Genomic DNA, 25198 nt, shown 5'->3' on the forward strand with positions numbered 1-25198 from the left:
CTTCAATACATGATACATGATGTTCTAATGTCTGTAAGTTTTACATAAATTAAATAATTTGCACATATATGTATGTGTATGTTGTCAGTCACTGTACATTTAGGTTGAAATTGAGTGACGGTTGACATTGAAATTATATCAAAATATGTCAATAAATTTTGATATCATTTTGACATCAATGTTTGATGACATCAACATCAACATCATGACATCTTGACATCAAATAAATGTTGAATTGACATAAAATGCCAACAAAGCATGACATCAAAATAACATCAAAATGACATCAGCAGTGGTCAAAATCTTGACATCAAATTTACGTCAATATGACTTTCATTTTTGACCTATTTCGTGACATAATTTTGACGTCAGTGTTTGATGTCATATTGATATTAAATTGACATCAAAAGCCCACTGGGAAGTGTGTGTTTTTTTATATAGATTTTAATTTAATGCAATAAAAATGTAAAAGTGCTTAAAGTGTGTAATATAATGTAAAACAAAGTTTTGTTTTCTGAAATAAGGCATACTGGCATAGTAACCCAAGTTAGGTTATTTTTGACCCAACTCCTGGGTTAAAAAGAGACCAACTAATTTCTAGGTTATTTCAACCCAGAAAATTGGGTTGTTCTTTTGACCCAGAAGTTGGGTTATATTAACTACAATGTTGGGTTATTTTAATCAAACATTTGGGTCAGGTATTTAACCCAGAAGTTGGGTCAAAGAGAATAACCCAATTTTCTGGGTTGAAATAACCCAGAAATTAGTTGGTCCCTTTTTAACCCAGGAGTTGGGTTATGAGTTTTTAGTGTGTTGGCCAACCACTACGTCTACGATCCTCAACGTTCCCTGACTTTTTGCAAGTGTACCTATAAGAATAGATGCTGGTTTGAAGACAAAGGGTAGTAACACCAAATATTGATGTGATTTAGATGTTTTTTTGGTCGCTCACTTTGCATTTTGTAAATTGATAAAAATAAACAATCATTATTTATATTTTTGAAAGCATTCTTAGTGTACAACATTTTCTCCACACCTGCCTAAGAATTTTGCACAGTACTGTATATATAATATATACATTTTATATAATAATTTTCTTCCTTGGCCCATGCTACACCCTTCCACCAAATTTAATGAAAATCGGGCCAGTAGGTTTTCTGTGATCCTGCTGACAAACGAACAAACTATTAAAAAAACTTTTTGCCAGAGATAATGAAAGACCAAAGGGTTGGGGCATGCAGTGGTGTATACCACGATGAGTAACTTCTGTGACAATAGTTTGAGGATTTTAAGTTAGGATTTAGATTGCATCATAACACAGAGATGGAACTTGTGCAAATTACAAATGATCTTCTAACTGCTTCAGACAAAGGACTTGTCTTACTAGATCTTAGTGTTGCATTCAACACTGTTGACCATACCATCCTGTTACAGTGTCATTAAAGGAACAGCACTAAGCTGGTCTGAGTCTTTGTTATCAGATCAATCTCATTTAGTTATTGTTACTGATGACGTTACATGTTACATGTCATTTAGCTGACGCTTTTATCCAAAGCGACTTACAATTGCTATAGATATATGTCAGAGGTCACACTCCTCTGGAGCAACTAGTGGTTAAGTGTCTTGCTCAGGGACACATTGGTTGATGTATCGCAGTGGGATTCGAACCCGGGTCTCCCACACCAAAGGCATGCGTCATATCCACTGCGCCATCACCAACCCTTGATGAATCCTCCAGGCACGCTAAAGTTAGCCATGGTGTTCCACAAGGTTCAGTGCTTGGACCAATTATATTCACCTTCTATATACTTCCTCTTAGCAATATTATTAGTAAACAGTCTGTTAATTTTTACTGTTATGCAGATGATACCCAATTATTCCTATCAATCAAGTCAGATGAAACCAGTCAGTTAGTTAAACTTCAAACATGCATTAAGAACTTACAATTCTAGATGACCAACAATATCCTGATGTTAAACTCAGACAAAACTGAAGTTAGTGTGCTGGGCCCTACACACCTACAAAGCTCAATATCTAAAGATATAGCTACTCTGGATGGCATTGCACTGGCCTCCAGCACTACTGTCAGAAATCTAGGAGTTATTTTTGATCAGGATATATCCTTTAACGCCCACATAAAACAAATCTTAAGAAACGCCTTTTTTTCAGCTGCGTATCATTGCCAAAATTAGGCACATCCTGTCTCAAAACGATGCAGAAAATATAATAATTCCTTATCAGATTGAAAAAACAAATCTCTCTCCAGCTGATCCAGAATGCTGCAGCACATGTACTGACATGATCTAAGAAAAGAGACCATATTTCTCCCGTATTAGCTTCTCTGCATAGGCTTCCTGTGAAATGCAGTATTGAATTTAAAATCCTACTCCTGACCTACAAAGCTCTTAATGGTCAGACACCATCATATCTTAAAGAGCTCATAGTACCTTACTGTCCCACTAGAGCACTGCGCTCCCAGAATACAGAGTTACTTGTGGTTCCCAGAGTCTCCAAAGTAGAATGGGAACCCTCAGTCTGGGTTCGAGAAGCAGACACAGTCCCCACATTTAAGAGTAAGCTTAAAACTCTCCTCTTTGATTAAGCTTATAGTTAGGGAGTGACAAGTGGTAGCGTTCGCCTAGACCGGCGGGGGAGTGTGTGTATCTCCAGACACAGTGCCCCCTCCTTCTTACTGCTTCCTTATCAAAGTTGTCTGATTCATCTACCAATCCTTTGTAGGCTGGCTCAGGTTTGCTTTGAACCAGCACTTAGTTATGCTGCTATAGTTTTAGACTGCCTGGGGACTTCCTTTGACACACTGAGCCCCTCTCTCCTCTCTCTTTCCATCTGTGTGCATTCATGTCCCAGTAATGGTTGTTACTAACTTAGTTCCGGGGAGATCAACCCTTCTAAAGTGAGTCATCCAGCGGAGATTTAACGGCAGGTAAACAAAGACCTCCGTGTACTTGTGCCAGGGCTGGACTGGCCATCTGGCACAGCAGGCATTTTCCCGGTGGGCCGACTCACTTTTGGGCCGAATCGCCGATATAATTTATAAGCCTTTTTTTTTTTTCTTTTTTTTTTAAAGGTTACCTTGTTAGAAAATAGGCTACAGAACATTTCATTCTGTATTGACAGGTGCAATATTAGAATTCTTTTAAAATTACATTTATATCTGCATTTATATCAAAACCTAGAGACTTTCAAACATCAACATGTCATTTATTAATATGTATTTGTGTCAAAATTACATATAAACATCTTTTCGTATTCTATTTTGCCTGGAAATGCTTCCAACATGCTTGCGTGTCGTGTGAAAAATAGGCGTCGGTTCTATTTCTAGCATGCACGCGTTTTCAGCGCTGTTCGAGCCGCGCCCGAGACGTGCGTATCATGCAGGCAGTGTGTAAACTCTAACCTGTTAACATGGGAGCTGAAATATAAACGGACACGCCACGCAGCTGACACGCTCACGCGATGCAGCCAGTGTGTAGCCGGCCTAAGAGGACTGTCTGCAGGGAATGTGTCTGACCAATCACGGTGGGTGTGGGCTGCCTGGGCCAAAAATGCCAGGGCCGATTTTTTTGTCCCAGTCCAGCCCTGACTTGTGCTGTTCATCTGCATGTACGGCAGAACAGAAAATCTGCACTTTCCCTTAAGTTACCAGCTAATGCTTGCTAGCTAGCTAACTTGGTTGGCAGAACACTGAACAAGATAATTTTAGGCGACCAAAATGTTCCAATTAACTTTGATGAAGTGAAAACACAAGGTAAGAGGGTCAAAGTTTTAGATGAAAAAATGGACAACAGCCAAAAACAAGTTCAGGTCTACTTTAATGTCCACAGCGTTAGCATGGTTAGCATATCTGAGCCTCTGTCCTGATTGACAGGTCCTAAAGCATAACATAAACTGTAAGTTCTAAGTGTCTGACAACATTATGTAAAGGAGCCCTACAGAGATAGAGCTTTTTGTTAAGATCATAATGATCTTAAGATCATTTTTGTTTAACATGAAACAGCCCCAAAATCACCATCACCAAACCCACCAAACTCCACTTAAATAAACAATAATTTTATCATCGTAAAACTCACTTTATTCAAAGTGAACAGAAACTGAATGAAACAAAAGCCGTCTTGGTTCATCTTTATATTGTTCCAACAATCACCTCTCTGGTTTGGTTGAAATAAACCCTTAATTAATTTAATCCACATTTACATGTGGAAATATGCTGGCTCTATACAAGCTAAAAGTATTGATGATGATAGCAATCTCTGTGCCGTTTCATGTTAAACAAAAAGGATCTTATTCTTTAACAAAAACATCTTTCTCTGTAGGGATCCTCTCCATACAACCCGTTCTCATTCCCAACTTGTAAAATAAAGATGTTTGGACAGTGGCTGTCAGTGTCTGATGTGACGAAAAAGGCGTCTTTCAGCGTGTTTGTGTAACGCACTGGGGAGAGCAGCAGTTAGATAGGATTTAGCGAGTAGTATGTAAGGGCGAATTTCCGCATATGGAGGTTGGTTGGGGTGGTGGATGGGTCAAACAAAGACAGGACTTTCACCCAGGAGAGCGGGGTTCGCATCCCACTTGGCACGCTTGCTATAGTCGCTTTTTATTTTCCTCCCACGTGTCACGGAACCGTAAGCCCACCCACGACCTTTTCCTTAACATAACTGCGTCAAAAGGGACGGCAATAGTCCCGACCAAGCGCGTTTACTTAGCGCTAAAGGGACGGCAATAGTCCCGACCAAGCACGTTTACTTAGCGCTAAAGGGACGGCAATAGTCCCGACCAAGCGCGTTTACTTATAGCGCTAAAGGGTCGGCAATAGTCCCGACCAAGCGCGTTTACTTATAGCGCTAAAGGGACGGCAATAGTCCCGACCAAGCGCGTTTACTTATAGCGCTAAAGGAGACTTTTAGCGTCAATAACAACGACAAAGGCACCTTACCAAGCGTCCGTATTTTACGAGATGAGTGTGAGAACCTGTTGCTCCATAATGTTGTCAGACATTTAAAATAATAAGCTGAGCATGTCAGTGGCAAAAACAGAACTTTTAGTGGACGCTAACAGTTGTCCTATAGGGTTACATTGCAGCCTGGTTTGTGGCTGTCCAATGCTGGACCAATGTCAAAGATTATTGTTCACATTAGTCACTTAGACCCCTATGCATGGGAAAATAGGGTCCAGGTTAACCCTTTCATTTAGTATTGAGTCATTTTGCCTCTGTCATAATGTTTTTTTTCCTGGTAAACCCTATGAACTTTTCTCTGACTGCTTCGATCTGCAGTCCGTAGATAACAGAGTTCAGAGCAGGAGGGACCACGTGGAACAAGATGGAAGCCAGCTTCCTGTGGTCTGACAAGTCGGGGAAACGATGGAGAATGATGATGATGCTTCCTGACACGAACATGATGATGTAAACAGCCAGGTGGGTGGCGCAGGTCTGCAGCGCTTTGCTGTTCAGAGCTTTGTTCTTACTACTCAAACACACCATGGCGATCCTCAGATAGGTGAGCGTGACACTGCCGAGGGACGAGCCCAGCAGCACCACCGTGTAGCCGAGACCGTAGATGTTATTGATGAGAACGCTTTCACAAGACAGTTTGAACAAGGACGCGTTATCGCAGAATGGGTGGAGTATGACCCACCTGCAGCGTGACAAACGGACGCTGAGGCCCACGAGGATCACCACCATCAATAAAGCCACCGCCCAGGCTGACACCGAAAGCAACACCACAATCCTGTTTGTCATGATGGCGGCATACCGCAACGGGTTGCAGATGGCCACGTAACGATCAAAAGCCATGATCATGAGCACCGTGTGACTGGCGCTCGCATGAAAGTGAGCACAAAACGCCTGAACGACACATTCATAATAATAAATGTACCGGTCTGTGATTGGAATAAAAACGTCACTCAGCAAGGGAGGGATGATGGTCGTTGCCCCAAAAACATCATTGATGCTCATGTTGCAGAAGAGTAGATACATGGGCAGGTGGAGGCTCCTGTCTGCGAAGATCAGCACCACCAGGCCGATGTTGGACACCATGATGAAGGCGTAGATGAGGAGGAGGAGGATGAAGGCGGGAAAGGAAGACTCAGGGCTGACCTTTAACCCCTCCAGCTGGAGAATATCCAGGTTGAAAGTTGCATTGTCCATGCTGCAGGGGGATAACAGTTTAAATATCATGTAATATATGTTGAGCCAGATTGAACAAATAAGTTTGATCCCCTAACCCTAACCCGCTAAACCTAACCCCCTAACCCATAAATAAAGTTAATGTTAAACAGAATTTTAGTCCTATGTTATGGTAAAATTAACAACTGAACTTTGTTCTCCAGATTTGATTATTTTATATGAATCAGGTTTACCCAGAATATATTAAATTATATATAAAAAAGTGTGAATTGATGCAGAAGTTCCCCTTAAATAAACCACAGTAAAATTTGAATAAACAGTTGTTCATGGCTCTCTCCATTTTATCAGATTTTCTGCATTTCAATTTCTTTCGCTTAGTCTGAAGGTTGCGCAGAAATCTAAACAACTTTTTGATGTAGTTTTAAGTCGTCGTTTAATAGCAGCAGTTAAAAAACATCAAAATGACTTTTTTTTAAATGTAAAAGCACATTATTAGCACTGTTATAGAAACATATTGTTTATAAAATTGCACAGAATTATTTCGCCACACTTCACCATCATTTTTAAATGTAAATGGACACTTTGGTATGTTTCAACCTGGACTCTATTTTCTCATGTTTTCGTGTCCAAGTGACTGATGGGAACAAGATCTATGGCCATAAAATTGGTCCAGTATTTGGCAAAACGAAACAAGCTACAATGTAATGTTAATTGGCAAATGTTCACTAAAAGTGCTGATTTTGCTGCTGACAGGCTCAGATTATTATTCTAAGTGTCTGACAACATTATGGAAAGGATCCCTACAGAGATAGACCTAAGTCGACAGAAATAACAGTAAACTATTAAAAGCCGTCTTAGTTGATCTTTCCACTGTTCCAACAAAAATAAATCTAGTTTGGTTGACATAAACCCTTAATTCACCCATTTATGCCCATCAATACTGGACCAATTTCAATGATTTCTTTGTTCACATTAGTCACTTACACACCAATGCACGGGAAAACATTTAAACTTTACTTTTTAACCTACTTACGAAATGAAACCGGCTTCAAATATAAAAATCTTCAAAGTCAAGTCAAACATTAACACTGCATCTAAACAATATATTTAACATTTTCAGGCACAAAGAGAGAATCCTTCTCTACATGTTTTACCTTTTGGGCAGTCTCATCTGTCTCCAAATTCAAAACAGGAAACACAACACAAAATTCACCACAATCTACTAGAAGAGCGGACAAAATTCCTGTGCAAACATTGAAATTTTAAAATTTACAGATTAAGCTGCTTCAATAAAAACAAGTATTAGTTCCTATTTATTTTCTGTCATTCAGGCTACAAAACATTTCAGTCAACTAAAATGTTTGTGCAAGCCTATACGTAAAGTTTAGCTTTAGTTAAATGATTTTAATTTCTTTAAAACACTTTGAAAATCTAACATCTGGAAGATTGTTTTCCAGTTTGAAAAAACACAGTTCATTTTGTTCATCAACGTTAACATTTCAGTTAGTTATCTTTTTCTACACAACATGCAGATACAGTTCATTCAATACTCAGTGAGCAGTGAGAAACATTGCTAGGCTGAGTGAGTGAGTGTGTCAGGCTTACTTGTTGATGTGAACCTCCTCCAGTCAGACCAGAGTTGGACTGCAGACTCTTTCTATAAACTGTCTGAGCAGCACTATAAGCCAGACCTCCACTGGGGGCCCCTGAGGGCTTTGATGTCTTCATACCCGAATCATTTAATGATGTTTTTAAGTTTCATTCAACTTTGTTGAACTTGTATGAAGTGCATTGTGTTCTTCACAAATGTTATCTGACTTCAACTTTTCTGCACATGACGCACAGTGCTCTGACCATGAGTTCTGTCTAAAAAGCTAACTCTTCAAACTGCCATACTCAGCATAATTATATATATATATATATATATATATATATATATATATATATATATGTGTGTGTGTGTGTGTGTGTATTACCTTGTTTTTCTGCTTGGTCTTTGTTGTGCATCTGTTTTTATCTTTTATTATTTGTACATGTAAGGTGTCCTTGAGTGTCGAGAAACGGCACCGATGAATGAATGTATTGTAATTATTTAAAGTACGTTTATTAATATATAATTATATAAGTAATCCTGATCTTGATCTCATCCATAGCATTGTGTTTACTGATATCACTGTGCAAATGTTAGAGACTGTCCTCCCATGGAAAAAAGTTCACATAAGTTGTTTGTTCAAGCAGCAATTACGACCTATATTTACATTTACAGTGCCAGTGCCCCTCTAGTGGCAGTAGTAATCATGACGTGAGTAAAGCAGGAAGTAAGGTGATGAAGTAGAAGAGCGCCAAATTTCCACGTAATAAAGGATTGGTCAAACAGGAATTTCACCCAGTTTGAACATTAGTTAAAGCAAATGACAAATCTTTTTACTTCAAGGAACAAATAGAGCTAAGTCACGTTCTGCGTCACATGTGTAACCGGAAGTGAAGCAACGTAACTGATGTACTGATGTAACCCAAACCCCGATCTCTTTTCAAACTTAACTAAGAAGGCCTCTTGACACCCCCGTGAAGCTTTGGAGACCCGTCGTGGGGGATCCTCAGATTAGGGGCCACTGCTGGAAACAAAAACTATCTTAAGTGTGAATGTCACATTCTATACAGCAAGTAGTTTTGGTGCCTAAATCTAACCAAACTGTGACCGTTTCACAACGTTAGACCGATTTTATTAAAACTCTAGCATAAGATAATGTGCGTCGCCTGCTGCACATTATTCATACGGCAAGTAGCATAGACGCACCCTGCTCGGTTCTATCACTGGATGCCGAGAAAGCGTTTGATTGGTTGGAATGGGACTGGGACTATCTTTGGGCTACTTTGGATACATTTGGGCTGACCAATTATAGTCAGGTATCTCGGCATTGATATCTTCCCTTCTTTGACTTCTATTGCAGCACAAAAGTTTTAAGGTATATACAAATGTATAGAGAAGGACTTTCAACACTGGTCAAATCTCCCAAATTCATTTCAAGCCCATTTAGCAATAGTTAAAATGGATGGATTCCTCTTACTACTCAAATTGGCTACTGGGAAATATTCACTCATTAATATCTAAAAACATATGGAAAGGAAAGAGGCCTCGATTTTAACACAACTGTTCAATGAGGCAAGGCACAGGGAGCGCTGGCTCTCCCAGATTTTAAGACCTATTTTCGGTCCTTTGTGTTACGCCCTCTATCTATTTGGTTCAATATTGGTTCTTCAGTCTTTTGGAGACCAATTGAGGAAAATTTGTCGCTGCCTCACAGACTGCAGGACCTAGTGTATTCCAACATACCATTTAAAAAAGCCAAATTATGTTTAGGCCCTCACAACTTTCCGTACTGTAATGAAACATGTACACGCACATCCCAAATGGCACAATCACTCCCCAATTTTCAACAATTTTTCACTTCTTAAGGGTAATATACCTTTTTCACACATTGGAAGAACAGGGGAGTTTATGTTTTAAAAAACCTGTATTGTGACCATGGCTTAAGAGCCTTTAATGATTTACAGGCTGAGTATGATTTTCCGGGATCATCTTTTTTTTTCTACCTGCAGTTAAGGTCAGCCATGTCCCATGGGGATCAGCACTCCCCACGCATCCTCTTCAAATGATATTAGCCTCAGTGGGACCAACACGAGGGAGTGTCTCTAAACTTTACAAATTTATTTTTGATCCTGGCAAACGATTACCAGTAGACCACATGTCATAGGGACTTAGCTGCTATAAATGTTGAAGATATCTGTTGGGACACAGTGAGGAAAAATGTGTGTGGTACAGCTAACAATCCAGATAATCAACTAATACATTACAAATTTGCTCATAGGATGTACCTTACCCCTAGAAGGCACCATTCTATGAAAATTACTACATATCCCAATTGTGACCTATGTCCACTCGATGTCCTGGGGTCGTTTATGCATATGTACTGAGAATGCCCCGATGTGGTTAGGTTCTGGAAGATGATATCTCTCACTTTAAGTGACATGCTTAAAGTTAGGATTATACTCTCTCCAATTTTGCTCCTACTAAATGACGACTCCAGAGAGCAGAGACGCATCTTATGGGCTGGTTTCACGGCAGCTAAGGGACTGTTCGTTTTTTATTTAAGGGGCTACCGGAGGAGTTTTGGGATCTTTAGTCAAAATAGACTTGACCCTCCCTTCGCCCGCAATACATTTTTCTCCAAAATGATTGGGAAAAGAGGCATGACCCTCCCCAACAATTTATTGATGCCTTCTGTACTGGTTTGCAAAGATGTACAGATAGCCACTGTTTTTTTACAATCATGACATACATGACTTAACCTCTGCTTTCTCATCTTACACATCACAGTCCACCAAGATGGTGGCCATTTCAGTACATTTACTCACTATAAGTTAAAAATGAAACACTTTTTGGTTTTAGTTTTGGAATATTTTATGTATGTCAAGGGATAGGGCAGCTGAAAAAAAAGAAAAGAAAGAAAGGGCTAAATCTGTGATGTGTAATGTTAATCTTGCCTTTCTCAATAAAAAATGTATCCAAAAAATATGCCTGAACTACGCAGTCGATGTAATGAATGTACCGGTCTGTGATTGGAACGAAAATGTAACTCAGGATGCGAGGGATGACGGTCGTCACCCCGAACTCATCGTTGATGCTCATGTTGCAGATGAGCAGATACATGGGCTGCTGGAGGCTCTGCTCCATGAAGATGAGCACCCCCAGGCCGATGATGGACACCATGATGAAGACGTAGATGAGGAGGAGGAGGATGAAGGCGGCAAGGGAGGACTGAGAGATGACTTTTAATATCCAAATTGAAAGTTTGGTTATCCATGCTGCAGGGGGATGAGCAAAACCAAATTTTCAAATCAAGTACACAGTATAAATATGATGTATAGTCAGTTTGGACCCAAACGTTTGAACCCCTAACCCTAACCCCCTAACCCATGAATGAAGTTCATCAATCCATTATGTAGAGGGTTCAGTTAAGCCTTGTAAAGATGAGAAACATTATATAAATGGCGGTTAATCAGGCTGTTCTCATGAACCATTCGTACGTATCGCTACAAAAAGTAGAATACAATTCAAAGTCCTTCTCCTCACTCACAAAGCACTTCTCAACAAAGGCCCCCTCCTATCTCACCAACCTGCTACACCACACTCCCTCCTGCAGCCTCCGCTCTTCTGATGTCAACCTACTGTTGCCACCAATCACGACCAAGCGCCGGACCAGGGGCGACAGAGCCTTCTCTATAGCTGCCATCCATATGGAACTCTCTCCGCAAACACATCCACGACTGCACCAATCTGTCCATGTTCAAATCACGTCATGTTGTACTGAGTGAGTTGTCATAGTATGTGTATTTCCTTTTAAAAAACTGTAAAGTGTTCAGTGTACGTGTAATCAGGACATCTCGGCCTCTGCTTTGATTTTAACTTCAGTTTTTTAGTGTCTTGTCAGTTCAATTTTGGCGGCTCGTCCGAAATCAATACGATGCATAATACGCTGTAATTTGTATGTATTTCGGATGTTTTTCGCCAGTGCACCACATTGACTGCTGCGGGTTTTTTTTAACTTCATGGTGTTGCAATACTAAATCGCTGGAGTTCCCATTTAATTCAAAACAACAAAACAAAGATAATGACAATAATAATAATGAAAATGACTGAATAACAATACAATTTCCATATACTTTTTTAAAGATAATGTTTTGGGCATTTTCAGCCTTTATTTTGATAGGACAGCTGAAGACATGAATGGGAAGAGAGAGGGGGGTAACGACATGCAGCAAAGGGCCGCAGGTCAGAGTCGAACATATATATGGGTGCCTGCTCTAGCAACTGAGCTATCCTGGCGCCCAAAATTTCCATATTTTAAAGAAATATATTTTATGTTTGCAAATTTAAATTTAGTTTAAATTTAAAATTAGTTTTTACAGGCCTAAATATCGTAAAAGCCACAAAATACACATTTCGTTTCAAATTAAAGATACAAACTAAATTTGTATTATAGAAAATTACTGTATTTTTAAGTCTTTTCCAGTAATCTTTTTAGGATTCTTTCGCCCCAACTGACAAAATATTATCTTTTTTTACATAGTATCTCACCACAGTGTTATTCATTTACCTTGCTCAAACAGTACAATGATTTCACAGATTCTCTCAAATTAGAGCTGCAAAGATTACTATTAAATTAAATTAAACTTAATTGCAGATTAAATTAATCTGCAACTATTATTGGTTTAAGTAATTTTTAATGAAAAAACAGTAAAACTTGTGTAATGTCAGTTTGTTAAATGTGAATACTTTCTAGTTTCTTCTCTGTGACAGTAAACTGAATATCTTTGAGTTGTGGACAAAACAAGACATTTGAGGACGTCATCTTGTGCTTTGGGAAACACTGATCCACATTTTTCACCAATTTTCTGACATTTTAGAGACCAATCAACTAATCCATCTATCAAGAGAATAATCCACCCATTAATCGACAATGAAAATTATCTTTAGTTTAAAAAATATACAAGTATAAAATACAGTAGAAGAGGACAAAACATGCAACATGTCAAGTTACTTTATTGTTATAAAACAAAGTTTTAATCATCTGCCGGACCTCTTTATTTTGCAGTCCGTAGATAACAGCGTTCAGGGCCGGCAGGACAACGTGTCCCAGGACGGACGCCACTTTCCTGTGTTCGGCCAGAAGAGGGAAGCGGTGCAGGATCACAATGAGGAAGCCGGACACCACGAGGATGACGTACACGACCAGATGAGTGGCGCAGGTCTGCAGCGCTTTGCTGTTCAGAGCTTTGTTTTTACTACTCAAACACACCATGGCGATTCTCAGGTAGGTGATCGTTACGCTGCCGAGGGACGAGCCCAGCAGCACCACCGTGTAGCCGAGACCATAGATGTTGTTGATGAGAACGCTCTCACAGGACAGCTGGAACAAGGACGCGTTGTCACAGAACAGGTTGAAGATAACTGACCTGCAGCGTGACAGGCGGATGCTGAGCCCCACGAGAATCGCCACCAGCACGAAGGCCGTTCCCCATGCTGCTGCTGACAGCAACACCACCATCTTGTTGGTCATGACGGCGGCGTATCGCAGCGGGTTGCAGATGGCCACGTAACGATCACAAGCCATGATCATGAGCACCGTGTGAGAAGCACTCGCATGGAGGTGAACACAAAACGCCTGGACGGCACAGTCGATGTAATGAATGTACCGTTCTGAGTCTGAAATTAAAAGATCTCGGAGGACATGAGGTATAATTATTGTCGCCCCAAAAACATCGTTGATGCTCATGTTGCAGACGAGCAGATACATGGGCTGCTGGAGGCTCTTGCTCCGAAAGATCAGCACCACCAGGCCGATGTTGGACACCAAGATGAAGATGTAGATGAGGAGGAGGAGGATGAAGGCGGGAATAAAGGACTGGGAGGTTACGTTTAACCCCTCTAAGATTAGAATATCCCCAACAAAAGTGTTGTTTCCCATTTCTCATCTGTCTCGTCAGGATAAAGACTCTGAATGTACAACTGCAGTTGTATGTATATGTAGTTAAAGTTACAGAAATGCAACAAGATTTAACTGTGACTCTTTAAAAAAGTCACAGGAAGAAATTGTCTTGATTTAATCAACAGACCTGTAAAACTGAGTTTCTCCACAAGATCTCACTGTGACTGTTTGAGTTCCAGGAGATAGTCCTATGTCAAATAATAAAGATACTCAACAACTTGAGTGTAACTGAGTTCATCATCAAACAATTTCCTTTAATTAGGGCTGTCATCAATTATTGATTTAATCGATATATCGGTAAAAAAATTAGTTTTTTTTCACGCTAAATGATGTAACAAACACTTAAACCCAAACAATGTATTTTTCTTATGAAGCATAAGTGTGAGAGAAGTAGGGCTGTCCTCGACTAAAGAAAACTCTTCGTCAACTAACACTCAATTTTACGATTGTATCGACTCAACGACTAGTTGATTTAATGTCAGATCTGTAAAACTAAGTTTCTCCACAAAGAATCATGCAAAAGCCCCACTTTAAATCTATAAAACCAGAGATTTGTTTAGACATGTCTTGAAAGTGAATAATTCTGCACGAAAGAAGCGTAAAAAATGACTAAAGAAATCGTAGTCGACTAAGAACAAAACGACCAATTAGTCGACTCAGAGGGAGCATTCTTATCATGTATGAAAATTAATTTACATAACAAACATACTTATTTAAACTGTCACCTAACTTATTTTGTACTAACTTTTGAAAAATCTTTTCCTTAATCTAACCAAGTAGTTTTGTTTCAATTCACAACGGTAACCATACGGAAAATTCGTTACCCTCGAAATGATGTTTAAAAATGCAATTTCTTTGGAGCGTAATTATTTAGGCAACAGGGTTGAAGTATTTGCACATAGGTTTCTTGGAAATAAGTCATTCACCATGAAAAAAGCATAAAAAAGAATCGACTTAAGAAATCTTAGTCGACTCGGAGGCAGCAGCCCTAAAAAACGTCTTCATAAAGTTTTAACAGTGAATCTAAACATGTCTACATCACAATAACAATGACAGGCTGTAATGTGACACAGATCTTTGTTATTCTGCACTGTTGTTATCATTAATTTGTTACAGAGGCATCCAACATATTAAGTCACCATGTCTGATTTCTCTCTCCATCTTGGCCTAATTGATTAAAGGGTTGATTCACCTATATTACAAAAAGCATTATTTCTTTACTTAAAATGGCATTTCAAGATTTCCAAAATGTCCCAGGAACAGCTGTTTCCAGAAACAATGTCCCAGTTACACAATGAAGAGCTTTCACTGGAAGTAATTCTCACAAAAGAAACAAAGAGAAGTTGTCAAACCTCCAAGTCAATTTGCTTCAAAATTCTTCTATCATTACAGCCTTGAATCAGATTAGGAAAAACGACCAAAGAAACACTTTTGAAAGGGTAAAAAATCTAAGAAACTTCAGGAAGAGCAACAAAAGATAGATCCCTCTCTGAGGACAGACAGATACATCGATGTTGAATGTCTGTGAGCTGCACAAACTAACTTTCATTCGAGAGAAGGCAGAAATAGAGACACATATAAAACGTGACAAATTAGTCAATAACTACTATATAATTTGGGTGAATCAACACTTTCAAAAAGCATAAGTGTCAGGTTTTGTGCGCACAAGATTAGATTTCTTTTGTTAACACGTTATCCTCCACTTCAGTCAGAACTCTTCTATAAAGCTGCGACACAAAATGAAGAATACTTTCACCTCTAGTGCATTCAAGTGAAGGCAGAAACAAAAACATTGCAAATAAATCTATATCTGCAATATCATTTGGGTGAATCAAGACTTTGAAAGAGCTTAAAGATAAGTCAAAAGTGCAAGCTTTGTGCCCAGATTAGATTTCTTAATGAAACACGTAAGGATTAGGGTTATCCTCCACTTCACGGAGAACTCTTCCACAAAGCTGCGACAGAAAATAAAGAATATGTTCTTTCTGTAAATTCATTAAAACACAGATTGTATTACACACATATGAGAAAACACATCCTCCCTCCACCTAAGACTAGACGTGAAACTGCAGACACTTTTATTCAGCACTCAGCTGTAGCGTCATACGCTGACAGGTCAACTGTTGCTTGGCATCCATTGATACTGAGCATGTGTATCTCCTGCCGGTTGTTTTTAATTTAAGATATTGGCATAGAGACTGACCAAAAATAAAGAAGTAAGTAACTAAAGTTTATTTATATGGCACTTTATAAATAAAAGACATAAGAATACAAAGGAAATCATAAAATCAGACAGCCATAAAAAAAACGTGCTCGATGGTGTTTAAAGCCCCCAACGTTGAATTCAACCCTAACCATTGCCTAAGCCTTCCATGCAGCACTGCAGCCTGGGGGATTAAAATACCAAAAACCAAAAGCCGTTGTCTAACTAAAAGCCTGTTTAAATAACAAAAAAAGAAGCTTTTATTTCATAAAGAAGATTTTATTTATTAGTCACATACAATCATATACAGTAAAATATATTAAACCCAGTGGCGATTTTAGACCCTTTTTAGGGTGGCTCAGCCCCCCTAAAAATTATAATAATAAAAAAATAACTTTTTTTTTAATCAATTTTAGTGCTTTAAGGTAGAGTTTGCAAACTTGTCTGTTAGTGACAGAAGACAAATAATTACAGGTTCAAAGAAGCAGGTTTAATATCCTGTCTCACTGTCGCCGATGCTATGCACCTGTAACCCAGTGATGGAAAGTTTTATTTTTTATTAATTTATTGTTTACACCTTATTATCATTTCATTGGATTCTGGTAGTCCATAAAGGGACTTTCGTAGTTTTTTCATATGTTCAATATTTTGCATTTCTCCTCTCTTATAATAATAAATACATATATTCATTGTTATCCATTGAAATTACTGATTTAGCAGGGGGGTGTTTAACACTTTTGCACTCATCCATGTCACATTCTCATTAGGGGCTGAGACCCCCTAAAGGTCTGATCCTAGAACCGCCCCTGATTGAACCCATCCTAAGACAGACACATAGTAGCATCCAGGGAACAACTTGGGGTTCATTGTCTTGCTAAAGGACACATTAGGCCCGTTGGAGATGAGCGACACCTCATCTGTAAAGTGGACGGGAGCAGCGGCGGAGACAAAAAGTTGTGGTCAAGTCGGACAGTTTCCGACCATTTCAAGAAACCTTCTGTCTGTACAGGAAGTCACAGAAACACTCATTTAGATCCTGTTAGATCCGATTCTTATTTGTTAAAATGTTATCAAACCCATACATCAGTTTGTACTTTGTGCTTGAATTTGGATTGTATTGCGAATTCGGCTCCTAAAGATCACAACAGAGTAATCGAGAAAAACAATTATTTTGCACTTTACATTTTGCAAATAAAGTATTATTTTTAATAGTTTAAAAAAGACTAAATACTTTCACCTCATAAACGGGTGTTTTAAATGAAACCCCAATCTTTTCCATAATCTTAGTCGTTTTGGTGTCTAAACTTAAGTGTTGTGGTCACTTTTTTTTGGCTTAACTCAAATGCCATGATCGCTAAAATGACTGGCAGCTCACTGTGCTCTATAATCACATTAGAGCTGAAGATCTTTGCCCCAGAGTTCGGTCTTTATTTCTATCATTTTACACAGGCTCGGGCCAGGCTCGGGCTTGCGCTCCGGGTTGCGGTAAATGAGCGGTCAGGTGATGTGTTTCGATTAACGCGAAAATGGATGCTGAGGAGGTGAAACGGAGGCTGGCTTGTGGCGATTACGTTTTGGTTGCACCGGCAAAGAAAGCAAGGTCTGAGGTGTGGAACATTTTGACCACAATGCATAATGCATAATGCATAATGCATAATGAGAATAATTAGCCAGTGGGTTATGTGAAATGCAAAAGATGCGACATTCTGTTAAAGTATGACAGCAAAACGACAGGGAAGTCGTCGCTGATAAGGCATGTTGGCCTAAAGTGCTGAGATGTTACGATGTTACAGAAGACTTAGTTTATTTCTTTGTTCCAACTTCCAAGTGGCCTATAGCCTACATTAGTCATGAATAAATAATGTTAAAAAAATTATGACTGACTCATTCTTGACAAAAGGCAAAAGAGCTGTGTGCGTGCGCACATTTTAATAATGTCAGGCTGTAAACGGGTTTGGGCTTTTAAAAAGCTGTCAATCAAAATGTACTTGTCAGGCTCGGGCCTTGTCGGGCCAAACATTTGAGGCCCGATTACAGCTCTACGTCTAATTTCGTAGGATATCATATGAAATGGTGTGCATACGTTTTCACCTAAAAAGGCAAATTTACCACAAATATGTTTATATTTCACAAATTAAACTTTTAAATCCAAGTTTAATTCTGTAAATACATTTCTTAAAGTAGATAAAATTAGTTTTACATGCAAATATCAGCTGTATTTCATTTATTTCCATCCCCTTTACTGTTGCGAAACAAAGTGATGATCCTCTGCTTGATCTCTTTAATTTGCAGTCCGTAGATAATGGCGTTGAACGCCGGCAGAGTTGCTTCGCATAACACCGACACCACTTTCCTGTAGTCCGCCGTCCGAGGGAATCGGTGCAGGGCGATGATGACAGCGGCTGACACCAGCAGGAAGACGTACACGGCCAGGTGGGTGGAACAGGTCTGCAGCGCTTTGCTGTTCAGAGCTTTGTTCTTACTGCGCACACACACCACTGCAATATTCAGGTAAGTGATTGAGATGCTGCAGACAGAGAAGCCGAGCAGGAGCACCGTGTAGCCGATGCCGACAATGTTGTTGACAGTAACGTTTTCACAGGAGAGGTTGAACAAGGAGGCGTTGTCGCAGAACGGGTTAGGTATAACCCGCCTGCAGCGTGACAAACGGATGCTGAGGCCTACGAGCGTCGACGCAATCAACAATGACACCGTCCACGCCAACACCGACAGCTTCACCACCATCCCTTTGGTCATGACGGAGGCGTACCGCAGCGGGTTGCAGATGGCCATGTAGCGATCGAAAGCCATGATAATCAGAACAGTATGAGTGGTGGCCGCGTAGAAGTGAACACATAAGGCCTGGACGGCACAGTGGACGTAACGAATGTACCGCTCTGAATATGGAATGAAAATATCTCGGAGTACGTGCGGCGTGACAATCGTTGCCCCAAAAATGTCATTGATGCTCATGTTGCAGAAGAGCAGATACATGGGCTGATGGAGGCTCCTGCTTGTGAAGATCAGCGTGACCAAACTGATGTTTGACACCAATGCAAAGACGTAGATGAGGAGGAGGATGGTGAAAGCAGGAATGTTGGACTGGGGGGAGATGGTTAACCCCTCCAGGAGCAGGATGTCCTCGTTTAATGTCTGGTTCTCCATAGCTGTGTAAAACTGCACAAGTGCAGCGTTTTCCCTAGATTTGTGACAGGGTTAGGTGCAATAAAGAACATGTAATTTCACATCATTTTGAACCAATATTATTAGATGACTGTGAACAAAATGTTGGGAAAGCTAGAGCAGATAACAAAAAGTTTAAAGTTTGGTTATCCATATCTGTGTAAACTGCAGGGGTTCCCCCTCTCTCCCCTTTTTCTGTTGTCAGCTCAAATAAATGCCAAAGAATGTCCAAAATATAAACTTAAAAAAAAGAAGACACTGCATTGTTTCCCCTAGATTTGTGAAAGGGCTCGGTGCACATATTTAGCCAGGGGTTTTGGAGGAAAATGTTAAGTTTTTTCAATAAAAAAACATGCAATTTTGAGTATGCAAATCTATGTACCAATCTAATGCTATGTAATTAAGCCTGAAAAAAAATATATATTTAAAGTAGTATATTTGTTTTTTTTCCCTTTGACTCATGACTGACTCATGACTGATTGCCTTTCTAACTTTGTTATCCTGATGGAAATGTAATCTGCAGCAGGCATCAAATCACATCAAGTTCTATGACAAACATACATTATTGACAACAGCAACAAAATACAGAAAGATTCCACGCCACAAATGAAAACAAGGTACAACTACCACACTGAACCAGAAGCTAAAAAACTAACTAAAAACATTAGAAACAGCACAGTAAATTATACATGTTATGTTAAATAAAGTGCTGGAAAGTAGACATGAATGGAATAAAGAAAGAAAAGTCCAAGATCAAGATCAAATTTGACCTGAGAACAACATGAGGGTTAAAATGTTATCAGTTTGTTCTTTGTACTCGAATTTGTATCGTGAATTCGGCTCCTAACGATCACAACAGAGTAATTGAGAAAAACAATTAATTTGCACTTTACAAAAGAAACAATTTTGAAAGAGTAAACAAATCTAAGAAACTTCAGGAAGAGCAATAAAAGAGAGATCCCTCTCCGAGGACAGACAGATACATTGATGTTGAATGAGCTGCACAAACTAACTTTCATTCGAGGGAAGGCAGAAACAGAGACACATAAAACATGACAAATAAATCAATAACTACTATATAATTTGGGTGAATCAACACTTTAAAAAAAGCTTAAGTGTCAGGTTTTGTGCGCACAAGATTAGATTTCTTTTCTAAACACGTTATCCTCCACTTCAGTGAGAACTCTTCTATAAAGCAGCGACAGAAAATGAAGAATACTTTCATTCACCTCTAATGCATTCGAGTGAAGGCAGAAACAAAAACATTGCAAATAAATCTATAACTGCAATATCATTTGGGTGAACTGACACTGTGAAAGAGCTTGAAGATAAGTCAAAAGTACAAGTTTTGTGCCCAGATTAGATTTCTTACTGAAACACGTTAGGGTTATCCTCCACTTCACGGAGAACTCTTCCACAAAGCTGCAACAGAAAATAAAAAATACGATGTAAATTCATTAAAACACAGATTGTATTACACACGTATGAGAAAACACAACCTCCCTCCACCTAAGACCAGACGTGAAACTGCAGACACTTTTATTCGGCCCTCAGCTGCAGCGTCACACGCTGATAGGTCCACTGTTGCTTGGCAACCATTGATACTGGGCATGTGTTTCTCCTGTAGGTTGTTTTTAATTTAAGATATTGGCATAGAGACTGGACACCAAAAATAAAGAAGTAAGTAAGTGAAGTTTATTCATATGGCACTTTTCACAGATAAAAATTACAAAGTGCTTCACAATAAAATGAAATACAATAAATAAACTAGAACTGCAAGCAGTTATGACAGGGCCCAAGCCACCCACGCCAGTCGCCCCTGGTGCTCCGGGGAGTGCGCGAAAGCGGAACCCAAAGTCGGGCGGCGGGGAGGCAAACGGCGGTAAATATCGAGAGGCACGCGCCACACGTCTGCGAAAGTCATCGTTGCAAACGTAGCGGTCAAAGGTTCAACTCCACGCATATACAGACTACCTTTAACAATGATATACGGATAGGATTGGAGATGATGCTCAGTATTTTCATCGGCACCTATAAATGGTGTTGATTTTGTATTGAAAAAGTGAGAGAAAAGAGTTGCATTTGTCCACTGAAGGTTGTAGAAACTTTGTCAAGTGGGTTAAGAAGTTTGCTTATTGTAAAAAAACAGAGGAGCATGCAAAAGCGAAAATCAAAACGTAACGTAGGAGGCAAACATGGCGGGCAGCACGGTGGCTCAGTGGTTAGCACTTCTCCCTCACAGCGAAGGTTCTGGGTTCGAATCCAGGTCGTTCCGGGCCTTTCTGTATGGAGTTTGCATGTTCTCCCCGTGTTTGCGCGGTTTCCCACCACAAAGACATGCATATGAGGACTACAGTTGAAAATTAGCCGACTGGCTAGCACTGGCGCATTTACAGAAATGTTGATTAACGTGCATTGTCCCAATCAAATAAAAATAAAACTAAACATCAGTAAATATTGAGAAGCGTGAGCTGCAAGGTCTGTGGTACATTCCCATTACAAATATGTCATTAACATTGAGTAAAAGGGCCAAAACACGTCTACGTCCATTATAGCACCCCCTAATGGCCGATCTTCGCCAAATTTGGTACAGAGCCTTTTCTTTCTTTTCTTTTTAGCCTAGTTTCGTGTTGATTGCTGTTACTGTGGCAGAGATATTGTAAATGCAAATTTCCCATTTAAATGCATTGAGTTATTGGCCAAAACAAATAAACGTTGCTTATAGCGCCCCATAGAGGCCGATCTTCACCAAATTTGACACACAAATTTACAGAGCATCGTAGTGTGATGTTGAACAATGCTCCCAAGTTATTCGCTGATAACATTTAATTTGGTCGAGATATGATATGAATATGTGTGTGGTAGCTAGCTAGGAAAATTAGTTTGGTTGTCAAATGCGCATACTTTAACGTAGCAAAATTCCTTGAGTAACTTTTGGTCAGGTCCATCTGGAGATGCTACGTACCAGGTTTCGTGCTGATCCACGATCAAAAAATGGGCGTGGCCTATATCATGTGATTCAGTTTGATTCAAGGAACACGTGGATGTATGGTTTTCTAATGTGCGATGTGTACTGTGGGAGTTAAAGGCAAAAAATATTATAGCGCCAACTAGTGGTCCACATGTGTAATTCTTGGTAGGTGTGGTCCATGACCCATTGCCTATCTAGCCTGTACATTTAAAGTTGTTCACATTAGTGTAAGTGGTGAATCTAGACTTGGGTCCCATAGGCCACGCCCACTTTGACCCCTCAGTACCCCACTCTAGAGATGGCCTCAGGAGTGTCCCTAGATGGTACCCATCAAATTTTGTAAAAATCGGATGAGCCGTTCATGAGATGTAAACTTTTTGTACTTGTAGCGCCCCCTAGTGACCAATTTTCGTAAAACGCGTGGGGGACCTCCAGAGGGTCATGTCAAACAAGAATCTAGTCTAGTCTAATCTAGAATCTAATCAAGTTTGGCGTTGATAGCATTTATTTTGGCTGAGATATGGCAAAGTTGGTGTTTTAATAGTTAGCTACACAAATTTGTTTGTGCGTAATATGCACAATTTTTATCCTATAAAAATTATTTTTATTAACTTTTTGTCAGGTCTGTCTTCAAGTTTCGTGCAGATCGGTCGCACGGTCTAGGAGGAGATCGAAAAAGTAGGTTTTTGATCGCGATTTTTCATGAATAAAAGTCTAGGCAGAAATGGGCGTGGCATATATCACGTGATTCAGTTGGATCCAGGGAACACGTGGATATATGGTTTTTAAATGTCCGGTGTACGGTGTGGGAGTTATAGGGCCAAACGCGTTTTTTCTGCTTTAGCGCCACCTAGTGGTGGAAGTGGGTAAATTTTTGCACCTGAGGTCTTTGCAGAGTTTCGGATCAGTCCTGAAAACGGCAACCCCCCACCATGTACCATTTAGGCTGTAGTCAGAGTTTTAGGCGGAGAAAAATAATAATGAAAAAAAAAAAAAAATCAGTAGAAAAACAATAGGGTTCCACAGCTCTGCTGGAGATGTGAACCGCGTTGCCTTGCATTACGCGGTTCCCATGCCCCCTTGGGCTTGGACCCCTAACAACATAAGAAAACAAAGGAAAACATAAAATCAGACAGCCATGAAAACCGTTGTCTAACTAAAATACCAAAGAAAGAAGCTTTTATTTTATAAAGAAGCTTTTATTTAGTAATCACATATAATCGTATACGGTAAAATGTATTCAACCCATCCTAACGCCGCCTTCACACTGGCACTTGAAATCAGCTCCGTAATACGCAATGCGCCCATAAGCTGCTACAAAGCTTCGTGACAGCGGCTACAGACCTCCGTCAGAGCTCTGTCGTATCATCGGCAATAAGTAGATGTGTTTACCTGCTACAGAGCTCTGCGACGCCGGCTACATTGCTCCGCATGGTGCTCCGTCGTATCAGTGGTAGTTGGTGGTTCAGTTAACCTGAGAATAGGTGACTGTGAGCCGGGTACACAGCACCGCGAGCTGCCCATTGTTTCAACGGGCATTACAGTTAAATTTAGGAGACAATGTGAGCTTTACGCGGCGACAACAGTTAGGTTTAGGCACCAATACATCTAGTTAAGTTTAGGAAAAAGATCATGGTTTGGATTAAAACACTCCCAAGCAGGGCATGAAGTTAACTTTTTTGACCACCAGCCACTGTGGCAGGTGGATTTTTAAATCCACCTGCCACAGGGACTTTTTACCAGCCACTTTTTTTTGCGTCATAAAGGTGAAAAACAGGAATTGCTGTGACTCTATGATCCTGTCCTGTCCTAGTGATGGTAGCCCGCCTTGATAATCCTGCATAGGGGCCCGGTATTGGCTCGTTATGCCACTGCATATAAGAGATGAGATGACTGACAAAATCAGGAGTAGCCTATGCACACCACAACAACAACAAAACACTGGTGAATGCGCACCATAACACATGAATGTTTTTTGTATAGTTCTTAAAAATAAAAAAATAAATAAAAAGGAAACTTGTTTTGGGGAGAATAATACTTATTACTATTAATTAATTACTCTGGGCTGAGATTTTCTAGGAACTTTACCAAAAAGGCTCAGGATGCTGCAAATGTTGGTAAAATATGAAAAAGGCTGGTGGATTTAAGACACAAAATAATGTATTGGATGAATCAAATATGAACATATCTGTCATTGTCAGTGGCTTGTTGATCTTTACATTGTTTAGTTAATTTCCTATCCTGGCCTGGGACACATTCATACGGTTTAATAAAGTACTTATTGGACTTTAACTTATCATTGCACTTACAATAACGTAGCTGTCCTCAATTTAGGTCATCCTGTACGTCTCATCTGCGTTTTTTCCTGCATCCACCATGTGCGTTTGTGTGTGTGTCTGTGCGTGCATGTGTTTGTGTGTCTGTGTGTGTGTTTGTGTGTGCGCGTCAGTCGCGGGGGAAATGGAGCAGCCCCGCCCGCTGCAGAGAGCCGACAATTTGAAACAGCAGCGCTGACTTTAGAGTGAAAAATCGTTACAGCGTACATTGATGTTAAAATGTCTACAGGTTGGCAGGACGGTCTGAAATGTTTTGCACGGTCTTTCGCTGTACGTTTTGTTTGTAATGTGAGATGTTCGAGTCACATACACGTCTCATCTTCATATCAGAAACTAGGAAATGAATTTGACCCGTTCTCACTCCCGCTTGGTCAGTGGCTGCACGTGGGATGCTGGGATTGTGTGAGTAATGAAAATGCGATAGGGGGCCCCAGCTGTCAATCAATGTCTTCCAGTGATGCGGGCCCCTGATTGGACTAGGCCCGTAAGCAACCGTGTACCCTGCTTACCGATAGTTACGAGTCTGAATCACTCAATTCTCATTGGCTACCCGCCAATGTGGCAGGTAGATTGACAGTTTCACCCGCCAATCACAAAAGTTACCCGCATTTGGCGGGTGGGCGGGTGCCAATTCCATGCCCTGCTCCCAAGGAACACACATTTCCTGGGTGAAAGTCTTTCGTTTTCCCCGGGAAGCGAACTCCGCACCCTGGCTTAAAAGTCCTGTGTTTTATGATCACCTATCCACACCTTCTTATACAGCAGCGGTCATTGGGGTGCATGCAGCAAAAAATATGTGGAATGCTTACG

The 25198-nt window shown here is 40.0% G+C and overlaps 3 protein-coding genes across 3 annotated transcripts; all 3 read right to left on the minus strand.

The window, feature by feature from the left end:
- Positions 1-5218: 5218 nt before the first annotated feature.
- LOC116060378 (olfactory receptor 52N5-like) lies at positions 5219-6173 on the minus strand. The gene has a single exon (XM_031313911.2). It carries the CDS (start codon positions 6164-6166, stop codon positions 5219-5221), a length of 948 nt encoding a protein of 315 aa, XP_031169771.2. The 5' UTR covers positions 6167-6173.
- A 6565-nt stretch (positions 6174-12738) lies between these two features.
- Positions 12739-13678, minus strand: LOC116060391 (olfactory receptor 8U1-like). Its single transcript, XM_031313922.2, has one exon. The coding sequence runs from the start codon at positions 13672-13674 to the stop codon at positions 12739-12741; it is 936 nt and encodes a 311-aa protein (XP_031169782.2). The 5' UTR covers positions 13675-13678.
- A 4440-nt stretch (positions 13679-18118) lies between these two features.
- LOC116060392 (olfactory receptor 146-like) lies at positions 18119-19063 on the minus strand. Its single transcript, XM_031313923.2, has one exon. It carries the CDS (start codon positions 19061-19063, stop codon positions 18119-18121), a length of 945 nt encoding a protein of 314 aa, XP_031169783.2.
- Between the last annotated feature and the right edge of the window lie 6135 nt (positions 19064-25198).

Source organism: Sander lucioperca, chromosome 13 (genome assembly GCF_008315115.2).
Source record: "Sander lucioperca isolate FBNREF2018 chromosome 13, SLUC_FBN_1.2, whole genome shotgun sequence".
In the NCBI taxonomy this organism is placed as follows: domain Eukaryota; kingdom Metazoa; phylum Chordata; class Actinopteri; order Perciformes; family Percidae; genus Sander; species Sander lucioperca.